Raw genomic sequence first — 14,270 nt, forward strand, 5'->3', positions numbered from 1 at the left:
CAATAAATTACCAGATAATTTCTTAAGAAGACATAACGCATGTTTCTTTTCATCATATCTGTCTGTGCTGTAGCAATAAGGGTAACTGTCAAAATATCAAAGTCTGTCCAAACATAGAAAATCATCACACCGCAACTGTTTACGTTGCTATTCCTAATAATGACGTAAGCACTCAAAGTTTGTCGAATCAATCCCTTAGGGATCCCATATTGTTGTATGAACATGTAATCAGCCCAGTTTTAGAGGATGTTTGGGCCTTTCCTTTCTAGTCCCTAGTCCTAGCGGAGACAGCATGTCTATTTATTCTGTGTTGTGTGTAGCTTGGAGTCTGTTCCATAGCATGTCTATAACTACAGAAGATTCCAGCGCATGAAGCAAATTTTGTGGTACAGTTGGCTTCTTCTGGACCACATGTAACAGCTGACGGAACTGAACTTTACTTTAAGTTAGCACGAATAGTGGTTTAGTAACTGTTAAGCTATCCCTGTGTGTTATCACTTGTTGATGAACTCTGCCTTTTGGCTCCAGGACACAGGATTAACTACCAGCAGAATGACCCAGCCATTAATCTCTTCGATGGTAATAAAATGAATACCATTTTTATGGAAAATTGTTTTATTTACAATGTTACAAAATGTTGAAACTCTATGAGCCAGTATGGTACAAAAGCAGACTGCTATTGGAAGCTTCCGTGCCCAGTTCCCTGTGTGGGAGGTCAGTGCCCTGACTATGATCATCTTCAAGAATACGCAGAAGTAGAGCTGAAGGCTCCCTTCATCAGCCCTGCTCTATATAGAAAGTATTTCTGTTGCAAACAAGATGTGGCCAGCACAGCACCGGCTTGGATCTCTGTGGAACTAAGGGTTCGAGGAGCTACATTTGAGGCTTTCTAACTGCACTTTTCCTTTCAGCAACTGAACTAACAGCATGTCACTTTCTGAGGGGGCTGAGGCTGCATGATATCAGCTCTTATGACCACTGGGGTGCGGATACTTATCTGTAAAATCTTCCTTTGCACACTCAGCAGTGCACTTGGAAGCTGGTGGCCATCACTGCATGATGCATTCATTTGAAAAGCTGCACGCCCTATATCTTGCTGGTTGAAATAATTGAGACTTAACTAATGACTATCATTATTACCCTTCTTTTTTGCTCTGGCCCTCGTAATCTACAGATGCCCAGCAGTGAATCTCAGGACCTCCTGGCAATACAAAAAGCCATCCACGCATCTAACCACAAGAGCAGCAGGCATAAAGACTGGCGACCTGATAAGATGACCGACATCCAATCTCATGTAAGTCATTGGTCAGTTCTCCTTGCTCACAGTGTGAGTGCACAGTAATGTCTAGTGTGCTTTTTTTTAAAAAAAGTAGTATCTTTCTTTATTTGCATTTCCAGTTCAGCTGTAAGTACAGTTACAAAATTCCATCCAAAACATCAGCTCAGAATGGTATAGGCATGTTCACATATTTTGTACATAAATCTGTATCTGGCCACATGTCACACATTCACACTTAGTACACATTGCATTAACGTTGTAGTGATGTAGGCCAGAAAGTCGGGAGTATCAGTTATCAGTTTTACCAGGATGCAGCAGCAGATATGACTTTAAAGGCTCCTATATATCTTTAGTTCTGGAGGATGTTGGTAGCAATTCTGAATACATGGATATTTGTTCCTGGCAATGTATTAGGTCGGTCAGCCAATCTTTACATTGGGAGGTCTCCCGCTTCTCCATTTGCATGCAACTCTTCGTTTGGCAAGTAGTAGCCCCGTGAGACAAATCTCCCAATGGACACCTCAACAGTCCTGGGAGATAGGGAATATTAAGACTAGATATAACCGCTTGGACAATATTATCATTTTCTTTAATGATATCCAGCCAGCCATTGATAAAGGCATCGAGATCCATTGGGTGATGGAATCTGTCAATGCATCTAGCATTATGACATAATTTGCACGCATTAGCTTTTCCTTATCCCTGGAGATAACTATTCCTAAGTATTTAATCTCCGAGTCGCACCATTTTAGTGGGTAGTCCGGGATATATTGGGAGGTATTGCGGGTTAGTGGAAAAATCTGGGATTTCTCCCAGTTGATCATCATTCCAGAGAATCCCCCGTAATTTATATATTCACGAAGAATGGGGTTAAGACTCTCTTTGGGATGTCTTATATACAACGTAATACCGTCGGCGTAAAGAGACACCAACAAATGCCTAGTAGGGTATCTGAGTGCATACTCTCTGTGGTGGTGTCAATACTTGGCTGCCAACGGTTCGATCACTAACTCAAACAGAAGGGGCGATAATGGACACTCCTGCCTGGTACCTCAAGAGATGGTGGAGCCAGGAGAGCATGCACCATTTATTAATATGCGTGCTTGCGGCTTGTGGTATATTAGATTTACCCAGGAAAGAAATGGAAGGGGGAAACCCTTGCGCCACAGCACTGGCAAGAGTAAGTCCCATTCCAGGGAGTTAAACACTTTGGTGACTTCTAGAAAGGCAGCCACCACCGCCAGATTTGGGTCGATATCTTGAAGTACTGAGAAAAGGGAAACCAAATTATGAGAGGATGTTCTGCCGGGTATAAAGCCAGGCTAGTCTGGCAGCACTAGCAATTCCACTAGCAGGCTAAGTCGATTGGCCAGTAGCTTAGTCCAAATTTTTGCGTCACAGTTTAATAATGACAAGGGTCTGCGTGATTCACGAGTGTCGGCTGATTTGGCAGGTTTTAAGAGGTAAATAATTAAAGCTTCACACATGGAGAGAGGGAGAACCCCTGAGTCCCGAGCCTCCTCATATAAATGTTTTAGAAACGGCACCAAACTGTCTTCATATGTTTTATAAAATTCGGCCGGTAGGCCCTCTGGGCCCGGTGCTCGACCCTACTGTAGCTGCATGTTAGCAGTTTTGATTTCGTACATTTCAGTGGCCCCCACGATAAACCTCCGCTGGCTGGTCATCGCTCAGCCACCCCAGGGCCACATTTTCTACGTATGCATCTATGTCTGAGGGTTGGGACCTCTGAGTGGCACAGAGAGAGGAGTAGAAGGCTAGGAAGGTCCCTCTGTGGATGTCCCCTGGAGTCTTTGATCTCTAGAATTTAAATCGAGAATCAGGGTCTACAGGTTATCTCCGCAAGCACCTTACCAGGGTGTTCGCGCTCCCCATACCGTCTGGCCTGGTGATATCTGCTGCCAAACAAACATTCCCTTTCGGCAGTGTTTTGATAATCAGTGAGCGTGTCTCTGCTCAAGGGCTTCAGCCTCTTGAGAGTTATGTGTTTGCGATTCTAACCTTTTCAGCTTAGCTTCCAGTTTCCTGAGAGTGTTATGTATATCACATAGAATGCCCCACTTTCGACGATGCAGAGGCCGTGAACAGTAACTTTAAATATTTTACACATTGTAGCCAGCCTCGGGACAGAAATGATATTATGCTGCAGAAAGTCCGTGATCTCCTGTCGCAATTCTTTTAGCTGAAGGGGGTGTCTAGCAATGCACTCTGGGGGAGTCGCCAGGATAGAAATAGCGGTGGGAACTCCAGTGGGGACAGTCACATTTGGATGGAGGAATGATCTGAGTAAGTGTGTGCTAAATGTTGGTCTTGCACCAGCCAGGTACTAAGCCCTTTGGATAGGAGCCAGTAATCTGTCCTGGACCAACTGGAATGCAGTGACGAGTAAAAGGTACCCTCCCTATCTGATGGGTGTACTGTCCTCCAAGCATCTAAGAGCTGGCGCTCCTCAATGACTTGGTGCATATGGCGATGCACGTTGGGATAATGGTGTGTCTGTGGGTAGGATCGGTCTAAGCTCAGTTCTAATGTAAGGTTTAGGTCACCTCCGCAAATGATATGGGTGAAGCCAAGATTTACCACAATCCCCAATATCTGATAAAAAAAAAGTCTGTGTCATCTATGTTAGGTCCATAACAGTTTACAAGCGTGACTGATTGTCCCGCCAGTCTACCCCACATTATGCAGAATTGGCCTAGTGGGTCTTGCAGGGAGCCCCCCGCAACGTATGGTGTATTTTTCCATATTATGATAGCGGTGCCGTTTGCATATGTAGAGTATGAAGAAAAGCTGTTATGGGAAGCCCAGGGGGTGGCAAAGGTAGTATGCACAGTAGGGCTCATGTGCGTCTCTTGGAGCATGGCGACGTGTATATTTTGCTTTTCCAAGTAAGCAAGGATATGCCTGCGCTTGCAGCCGTTCCATAGGCCCCGTATGTTCCTCGTCAAAAAGTTATATCCCGAGCATTAGATTATCCAGCATAGGTGTTCACCTAAAATAACAATGTACATGGAGGCCTCTCCAATAACCTCCGTAGGTCGGTGGTGAGTAAAAGTGGACAGATCAAACAGTGTGAAATGCCTCATGTAACTTAGTAACCCCTTTTCTGTCCCTCCTACCTCCCACAGCGGCAACCTAACTTCACCGGAAACAATCAGATTTCCCTCCAAGCAGCCCAACCGGGATGTAGTGCCCCTTAATTCAAACTGTGAGTGGAGAAACAGGTTAGAAAGCAGAAGAATGGAGATAGTGGAAAGGGGAAGAAAGAACAAATGGAATAGAAGGGGGTAAAGTCTAAGCCGTGATGACCAACATGCCAATGAGAAGCGGTGTATAGGAGAAAGGGGAAATAGGACTGGCAAGTATTTACTGCCTTTGGGTGCCTTAGTATATGTAAGAAACACAAAGGGGTGCTATCGGTCTATATTGGCTAGAAAGTGTCTGTTTTCTATTGTAAGAGTGTATGTATGAACTATAAGTGTGGAAAGGGGGGAAAAACAAGAAATAGGAAAAGTAAACCCATCAGCCCACCCATTGGCGGAGCATCATCATCTGGGATTTTAGAATACAAACTGGTATCCACTAGGTACCTCACCGTGGGAGAGTGTGAGGGAACTCTAGTATTGGATCCACCAGTGATGGAAAGCCAGACAGCAGTGTATCATGAGCTGTGGGAGATGAAAAAGTTGCAGTGCTCAAAGAAAGTGTGTGCTAAATAGAAAGTGGTGATTTAAAATTGACTAGCATGGTGCCTAATGACTAATTTTATTCTGGCGGTCACCATGTTGACAAGGTTAAAAGCAGAGTGTGGATGGATGAAACCAAATATTACCATCCATAGATGAGTTAGTTGGTCGACATGTTTCAGCCTAAAAGGCTTTCTTCAGGACCTATTGTAACACTACTGCAACTGTGAAGAATAATAAAAAGTACCAAGTACATACCATGCAAAAGCAATACACCTACCATACGTGTGTATACTTTGTGATCGGAAATGAAGTCATGGAGTGTAAAAAATGTATCTGCCTTAGTATATGTGCATGCTGAAGTGAAAGGTTATTCACAGGATGTTCCAGAGGTAGTATTAGTAAAACAAACTCACCATGACGACTACCCTGGACCTTCTGCAGCCATTAGAGTAGGGCAGAAACACGTTGGCACCATGAGGGTCATATGACCATTATATCCTGTGTGCTCCTCATACCTTAATTCTGTTTAATCTTTGCCGATCCACCCCATTAATAAAGGAATACCTTGGGAGTGGATGAGGTATTATTATTTATACATAGCTTCCCCAATACACCATAATATACAAAGAGATCCCTAGAATACGGTTTAGCCCACACTGGCTTTTAGGGGTCAGGGTGAACCCGATGAAGAAGCATGCCCCTACTAGAGTTGTTGAGGGTTCTATATATATAAAAAAGGATACATTTTCCTTTTTTCCCATCTCGTGCAGAGGTGGTGTCTATTTGAGGTGCACGCCTTAGCTTCATGACAAGGGGGAGTGTCACTGATAGAGTCAGCCTTGGGTGCTTCATGAAGTGCTCAGGGCTGACTGTCTCTCAGTGATGCATCACCTTACCCTTCTGTACTTTGTCACAGGGTGGGGTAGGATCATGAAGTTAGGGAAGATCCTTCCCTCATGGTTTAACACTTGACTAGGTTAGTCAATCAGAGGAGGCAGTGGGAACTTCTATTTTCTACTTTACCTCCGAGGCCTCCTGCCTCTCATTGACTGTTGTACTTATCCCTACCGTTGGTCCTATCATCACCTTGTTAAACAAATGGTTCAGGCAGATCAGGTCGATTATCCCTTTCAAGGTTTGCCCGGCGTTAGCCGCTTCTCACCCAACTCGCAATTTATCAAATAAAGAGGCAGGCGCTGGAGACTGGAAGGCAGGAAACAGGAGTTTATTCCGACGGAGCAGAACACTTCAAATCAGACAACAGGGTATCTTCTCGAGGTGTTCTAACCGCATCTCTGAGGCCTGGCCTCTTATACACAGTTTTATGGCTTTATTACATTTGTGACATCCGTGGTATTGCTTTGAAGTACGGAAAAGGCATCTTTGGAATCCCCGGTTCAGGCCCGTTCCCACACATATCTACAGTAGGAGTCCCCACCCCTAATCTCAGCATGATGGCTATCGCGCAGCTGGACATTCCGCTGGGAACAGAAATGCGGGTAATCGATCGGATCTGGGGGTGTGAGGGCATTGATTAATCCCCGCTCCTTTGAAGTGAGGCGAGGTCCTCCTGTAGGGGCAATAAACGGCATCTGCTGGGCTAAGTGATGGCCTGGGATCAGGCCGAACAATCGGGCAAGGAGGAAGAGGTTATCAAAGGGCCTGTTTTATGAATGAGATGAAAGGGTGTGGGGGGTTCAGCACGGGATGTGGCTCGGAGGCAGGGTCGCGCTGGAGGTGCGTTTAGGGCCCAAGCAGGAGAGACCGGGGGCTGTCAAGGGGGGGGGGTGCTTGCGAGGCCGGGGAGTGAGGGGGTGAGACGCGCTGGCTATCTGCAGTAGGCAGAGAGGCCATGGCACCTAAAATGGCTGCTGCGCATATTTGTGCGTGTGTCTGAGGAAATGGACAAGATGGCGCAGATGATGTTCAGCTCACAAACTAGATTTCAACAGTCCTCCCTTTTAACATGTCTCGCCAACTTGTCAATTCGGATCTATCCCCATAAGGCCACGTATTTCTACTTCATAGAGGGGACTCATATGTTCAGTTCCAAAGTCCAAAGTCTTAGGGCACATGCAGTTGGCAATGAGTGAACACAAAGGTGGCAAGCATTGAATACCTAGGCAACACCCACACAGTACCACGACCGGTATCAAGATAAATGTAAACAACCTCCATCCCCAGTCCTTCAAAGTACCCCAGAACCAGCTCCCAAGCGACCATCCTTCCTGCTCCTGGTGAACCTCCGAGGAAAGTCTGTGGAGGTGCTCGATTGCTTTGTAGACTGAGGGCGAGTTATCTGGCACGTAGGTGCAACAGCTAGACCCGATGATGCGGCATGCTCCTCCACGGTCGGCTAGAACCACATCTAGAACAAGGCGGTTCTGAAGAGCCACCAGGCGGACTGCCTGAAGCTCGGCCGTATTGTTAGTGAGGATGCCAGCCATGATGTTCATGGTCGTTTCTACTGCCTGGGTCAGGTGTCGGATGGCGCGGCTGTTTGCCATTGGGCCCCACAGAGGGACAAGTCCCTTCACTGCATCCAGGAACTGTGATCCAGTGGAGTCGGCTTGTTCAATGTCTCTTGCGCGCTTCTGCCGGTGATGGTTTGCTGGGGCCACGTACGTTGGAGGGAGAACGAAGGCGATGTAGCAAGTACCCCCCCAACTTTTTGGAAGCCAAGTGTAAGCTTTGGTGCCACAAACAAAGTACATATTCGGAGAAGCAACAAAGGAGGGGGGATCAATCGAGTCCAATGTTCTGGTGATGTGGCAGGAACTGTGGCCCACCAGCTGTGTTCCCAGGCCCTCGAGGCACACGAGGCCCGTGACGTTGATAACAGACAGGGCCACAGTCAGTGTGGCAGCAGTTCGTTTCCGTAGGTAGGAGAAGGTGGGTCTGGCTGGATTATGGAACACCTGCATTTCGACTCGTTCTTTGGCAGGGATGTCCATCTGGAACGAGGGACCAGAGGTCAAAGGACAGAAGGGAGCAGATGTTCTTCCGGTTTTGTTCAGCCAGAACCCATGGTAGAAGTGTGACACTGTTTGACCTGAAGTGGCGTTGTCCTTGTAGCTCTCTTGCAAGAGAATCAACCAGGCAAGGCAGGAGCCGTGAACTGAGAAAGGGGAAGGGATGAAAGGGATGGAGTGTCCGGTGGCATGCGGGAGCAACCCGCAGATCCAGCAGTTGGTGGTGTTGGCGGCAAGGTTGTGTTGGTGCAACAGTTGCACGAAGGAATTGTTCCAGAACTCCTTACGCCTTTCTCGGAGCTGAGGCGAAAGGGAGATCAGGTGATGCTCTTTCATAGTGGTTGGCTGTGCAGTGGTCAGCAATATCTGATGAGCGGGTGCGCTCTCTTCCACGATCCAGAAGGAAGTCATGAGGAGGAGGCAAAAGAGGAGGACAATGAAAAGGGCAATTGTCTTCGATTTGTGTATACTGTCAGTCTTTGGGTTCCGGTAGTGGGTATTTCTGGTTGCTTCCATCATCTTCTTACCTGGCGCTTCCATCATCTTCGAGGTGCTCGGTAGTGGGCAGAACCGCAGACTTCGTTTAGCTTCTCTCCGGGTAACCCGTGGTTGTGTTTAGGCTACCGTTCTGAGGTTCAACTCAGTCTGTGGTCTACTTAGCCGAAGCTCCCTCCCTTCGACGCAGGAAATACCCTTCCCTGGATGGCACAGTGGGATCAGAGATTTTTGCAAGTTCAAGTGCCTCGGTATCAGGATAACAGTTCAGTGATGGCCGGTCTTTGTTCAGCAGTTCTTCTTGGGTGCTGACGTTTTCTGTCGTGGCCAGGGTCGAGGAGACCTTCTTACAGTGGTGTGCGTGCAGCCAGTGTCGTTTCCCCTCCACTCGAAGAGCCGTCCGGGTGGTGATCAGTACTTGCCAGGGGCCCGTCCACCGGGGTTCCAGACTCTTTGCCCGTTGGAAATTTCGGATCAGCACATAATCCCCCGGTTGGATATCGTGACCCGGACCCCTGGAAGCATCGGGGATGGCCTGCTGCACCTGCTGATGAATGACAGACAATGTTTTAGTCAATTTGCACAAGTAATCAGACAGTAGGACGTCCGGGACGTCGTGAATGGAGGTCGGTTTAGGGGCAGTCCAGAGGTTCATCGGTCGCCCAAATACAACCTCGTAGGGGGTCAAATGGTGCTTAGTGGGAGTGGAGCGCATCGATAGCAATGCCAGTGGGAGGGCATCTGGCCATTTAAGTCCTGTGGTGGCCACTATCTTCGACAGTTTTAGTTTCAGAGTGGCGTTGTGTCGCTCAACTAAGCCAGCAGATTGGGGGTGAAAGACTGCATGAAACCTCTGTTTTACACCCAACCCTTTCAAGATTAGTTGGATAACTTCAGCGATGAAGTGGGGGCCGTTGTCGCTCCATAGAATTCGACAAAGACCGTAGCGAGGGAAAAACTCTTTCAGCAGTACCTTGGCAGTGGTCATGGCAGTGTTATCACGGGTTGGATAGGCTTCTACCCATTTGCTGAAAGCACACACAATGACTAATACATACTTCAGGCTTTGGCATCTTTCTAGTTGGATGTAGTCCATCTGGAGGACCTCAAAAGGATGGTCGGGGACCCCAAACTCTCCCCGGGGTACCACAGTTCCTTTCCCAGGGTTATGTTGCAGGCAGATAAGGCATTGCTGGACCAGGCGTCTGGCTGAGTCGGGGATTTTGTCGTTGTGCCAGACCTTGGAGACGAGTTCGGTCATGGGGGCAGATCCTATGTGTGCAGGGGAGTGAGCCATAGTCAGTATGGGGATCAGGTATGAATTGGGTAGCAACCATTTGTTAGTGTCCTTTGTCCGCCAGCAGCCTTCATCGTCTTTCATTCCCACCCGTGTCCATTCAGTCAATTCGTGTGGTGAGCTGGCCATCTGGATGTCCCTAATCGTTTCCCTAGCGTCAGTCCATTTTTCTGCTTGTGACCTGGTCACATACATGCGTGTCGTCGTCCTATTCTCAGCTGTGGTTCGGGCGGTGATGTCGGCCAGTGCGTTTCCCTGTCCGACTAAGTCTGTCACCTTCCTGTGTGCCTGGCATTTGATTACAGCTAATCGTTTGGGGAGGAGAACTGCTTCAATCAGGGCGGAGACTAGATCTCCGTGGAGGATGGGCGTGCCGTGGGACGTCAGGAATCCCCTTTCTCTCCACAAGAGTCCAAAATGGTGAACCACTCCGAAGGCGTACTGGCTGTCCGGGTAAATGTTTGCCGTAGTCCCTGTCGCTATAATACATGCTCGTGTGAGGGCAATCAGTTCTGCCGCCTGTGCGGATCGTTGCGTGATGCGGGCGGTTTCAACTACAGTTCGGGCTGTGGTAACTGCATAGGCAGCTGAGGTGGTGCCGTCGGGGAGTTTTATGCAAGAGCCGTCTACCCATAGCTCTCCGTCAGGGTCTGTGAAGGCGGTGTCTCGGAGGTCAACTCTACTCCTAGTCTGTTCGTCTGTGAGGGTCACACAGTCATGTATGGGGGGGACATTTGGGTCGTTTTCGGGCAGGGGCAACAAGGTGGCTGGGTTCAGTGTGGTGCATCTTTTCAGCGTGATGTGGGGTGCAAGCAGAGTCAGTTCGTATCCGGTCAGTCGTGCGCTAGTCAGGTGTTGCGTCTTAGTCTGGTTTAGGAGGGTGTCAACAGCATGGGGCACTAATACCGTGAGGGAATTCGAGAGTACGATCCCCTCACTTTGTCGGATAGAGACAGCAGTGGCAGCTACGGCTCGAAGGCAGGCAGGCAAGGCTCTCGCTACGGGGTCAAGGGTGGCAGAGAAATAGGCACATGGTCGTTGCTTGGGGCCAATAGTTTGAGTTAGGACAGACAAAGCGCACCCCTCCCTTTCGTGAGTGTAGAGAGAGAAGGGCTTGGTGTAATCGGGGGTTCCTAGGACTGGCGCAGAACAAAGGGCGTCTCGAAGTTCTTTGAAGGAGGATTGGCATTCGGGGGTCCAAAGGAGTGGGAAGGGGACATCTTTGGCTAGTAGGGAAAGTAGTGGCTTTACAATGAGGCTGAAATTTGGCAACCACTGCCGGCAGAAGGAGGTGAGGTCTACCAGGGAGCGGACTTGTTTCTGGGTCTTTGGGACAGGGGTTTCTAGGATGGCCTGAATTCGATCGGGTGTAAGCTTTCTCCCGTCTTTGGACAAGAGGTGGCCTAGGTAGGTGACCTGGGGTGGCAGAATTGCAACTTCTTCTTGGAAACCTTGTGGCCATTTTCCGCGAGGAAGTGCAGGAGTTGGATGGTGGCTGTGACTGCAAGTGGAGTGGTGTCGGCCGCCAAAAGGATGTCATCGACGTACTGTATCAACACTACTCCCTCCGGTAGCTGAACGGCGTCCAGCTGTCTCTTGAGGGCCTGGCTATAGATGCTGGGACTTTCAGTGTAACCTTGGGGAGCTCTACAAAATCTATATGAGCGGGATTTTAACGTGAAGCCGAAAAGGTAGCGGCTGTCTGGGTGGATGGGGATGGAGAAGAAAGCGTTCTTGAGGTCTATTACAGTGAAGGTGGTGGCTGTGGAAGGAATCAGGGTCAGAATGGTGGCGATATCTGAGACTACGGGGTACTGAGGTACAACTACCTTGTTGACCTCTCGAAGGTCGATGATGAAGCGGTACGCTTTCTCATCTCCCTCCCCCTGCTTCTTCACAATGGGTAGGATAGGGCTGTTGCAAATATTGCTGACTACTTCCTCTACCACTCCTGCCTCTACCAGGGACTGGATTATCATTACCAATGCCTTCTCACCTTCGGGCGATATCCGATACTGTGGGAGTTTTGGGAGTATCGCATCTTGGCGAACAGTTATGCGCACGGGGTCGATCATCATTCGTCCTACATCAGCGTCAGTTTTAGCCCACAGATACAGAGGTAGAGAGTCAAGTAAGGATGCGTCAGTGTCAGAGATGGAGAACATGTGTCATGCGGGATGAGGTCCGAGCAGAGTCAGGTTATCGTACAGAATGACTCGAACTCCGTCTTGTGAACACCTGATAGTAGCTCGGAAATGTTTCAGTAAGTCAAGTCCCATAATCGCATCGGGGGTATTGGAGGAAAGCAGAAACGTCGTGTCAGTGGGGTTACTGTCCAAGTCGAAGGAGACCGGTGCGGATAAGGGGTTAGTGGAGGGCGTTCCATCAAAGCCTGTTGATGTTATGTGTGAGCCAGACAAGGGTGCCCTTGGAATCAGTCGTTTAGATAACGCACTACGTGTCGCGCCAGTGTCTACCAGGAATGGAGACTTTGTACCTAGGACCTTAGCGGTGACATAAGGACCTTGCTGGTCAACATAGAGCTCGACTGGATCCCTTCCTTGCCCTTGGCAGTACTATGCAAAGTCGCGGGCATTGTCGCAGTCAGACTGTTGGCACTGATTCTGTCGGGGACGGTCAAACGTGTTCGGTCTGCCAGGTCTGTCATTGTTGGTGTCGTGGGTGTGCCCTCGTCCCTGCCCTCTAGTCCTGGGGCCATTCGTCATGTCCCTCGTCTCTTTATTTTTAATCATTTCCAGGAGAACCAGACATTGAGACTTCCAATGGCCAAATCCTTTGCAAAACGCACACTCGTTCTCATCGAGGTCTGTTCGTGGAGCGCCGGGTGTGGGTGTGCGGTCTCTAGGGGGTGGATTTCTAGGGGCATTTGACTGGTAGTTTCCTCTATACTGTTCCCTTCCTGTCGTCACTCCTTGCAATTGAGCAATCATCACTCGTTCTTTCAAGTCCTTTTTCTTTTTCTCTGTCGCCCTATCGTTCTCGTTCTTTTGGTGTTCGTAGTACTGAGCCATCTGAAGGATAGCTGCAGGTTTGGAGGCCCCCCAACTACTCTCGCTCGTCTGTAACTTTTGGGAGACCTCTTGTGATAGACCCTTTACGTAGTTTTGCACGAATAGGTGTTGTCCGGTTGCAGTGGTCATGTCTTGGCCACTGTAGTCGGAGAACACTGTTTCAAATCGGGAGAAGTATTCTGATACGTCTTCCTGGGGTTTCTGACGGCAAGCCGTGACTATCGACCAGTCTACCTTCTTCTCTGGGATCAATGTCTTTAGCTTCTGAACTATTTTGTCCGGGAGTTCCAGTATGTCTTTTACAGGTTTCTTTCCGGGCTCTCGCTGTCTATCTAGTTCACTGAGTTGATTCCAGGTATGTCCGAACAGATCTGTGTGGTCGGTTTTCCGGATTTGCTTCCACACGTCAGCCGGCAGACATAGCCCGAAAAACAAGTCAATGTCCGCTAGAGTCATTATTGTTGAACCCAAGGCTGTACCTAGTTCGGTATAAAATGCTGTCGGGTTCTTTCTTAAATCGGGCAGGGTTTGCCTAAAAGTTAAAATATCTTGCCGATTCCATGGTTGATAAACCCAGTTGTACACAACCCTCCCCTTTGCATCTGCGTGGTTGATATCGTCGTTTGTTCCCTGACCTCGCGGGGGAACCCAGTAGGGGGCGGCTTCTCTGATAGGCATCATAGTGGTGGCTACTTCTGATGAGGACCCAGTCGTGTCAGGGACTGTAATCCTAACTTCTGGTTTCTGTTCCGTGAGGTGGCGGAAGACCTCAAGCGTTTGCATGAAGAGGTCCGTCACGTCATGCTCAGCCTCGTCTCCAACATTGACTTTTCTATATAAAGCTGTCAGTTTAGCAGGACCCTGATTCTGATACCTATCCTCACATGCGTTCAGAGTGTGGTAGCTAAACCGTAAAACGAAATGCCGTCTGTGACTACCGGCATGTGAATTGTGCATATCTATTGTGTATTCTTCGCTCTCCTTCCGATCTACCAGTGTCTTTACTATCTTGTCAATTCCATCCCGCTCATCTTTGCTCAATCTACTCAGTCTGGCTGGTGGCTGCTTGCTAGTCTCGAGCTCATCTGATGTCGTTACTAATGCGGCCGGTGCGGAGGCCGTGAGGGCTGGGGTACCAGCTCCAAGGTCATTCTCATTTGCACTCGGAGCTGGCAGGTGCTGTACTAGAGGTTGGGAGGGGGCATATGGGGGGCATGTAGATGATCGGAGGACCTAGCAGTAACTCATCGTTCGCCCGTTGTTTGGAGGGTAGCTCAGGGTAGAGCGTAGAGGGGGTCCTAACAGGGCATTGGCCTGCCGACTCAGATTCCTGCTTTTGTCTGGCCTCCTTTCTTTCTTTTATTTCTTCTAGTTTCTTAGCGGTCAGGTGGGCTGCCTTTCGTAACTCTTTTCCTATTCTTGCTTCTTCTCTTTTCTTTCGTTGTTCTGTTTCTTTGCGCCACATGCCGAAACTATCAAGCATAG

The 14,270-nt window shown here is 48.8% G+C and overlaps 1 protein-coding gene across 5 annotated transcripts in view; it reads left to right on the forward strand.

Annotated features, from left to right (window-relative positions):
• Positions 1-14,270, forward strand: part of CDKL5 (cyclin dependent kinase like 5) — a 1,214,907-nt gene that overhangs the window by 1,168,859 nt on the left and 31,778 nt on the right. For all 5 annotated transcript variants that reach the window (XM_078658112.1, XM_078658115.1, XM_078658113.1 and 2 more), the window contains one exon: positions 1,175-1,294. In XM_078658112.1, the coding sequence (XP_078514238.1) occupies positions 1,175-1,294 (120 nt within the window). The remainder of the gene's footprint in view (positions 1-1,174; positions 1,295-14,270) is intronic.

This window comes from Lissotriton helveticus, chromosome 8 (assembly GCF_964261635.1).
Source record: "Lissotriton helveticus chromosome 8, aLisHel1.1, whole genome shotgun sequence".
In the NCBI taxonomy this organism is placed as follows: Eukaryota; Metazoa; Chordata; class Amphibia; order Caudata; family Salamandridae; genus Lissotriton; species Lissotriton helveticus.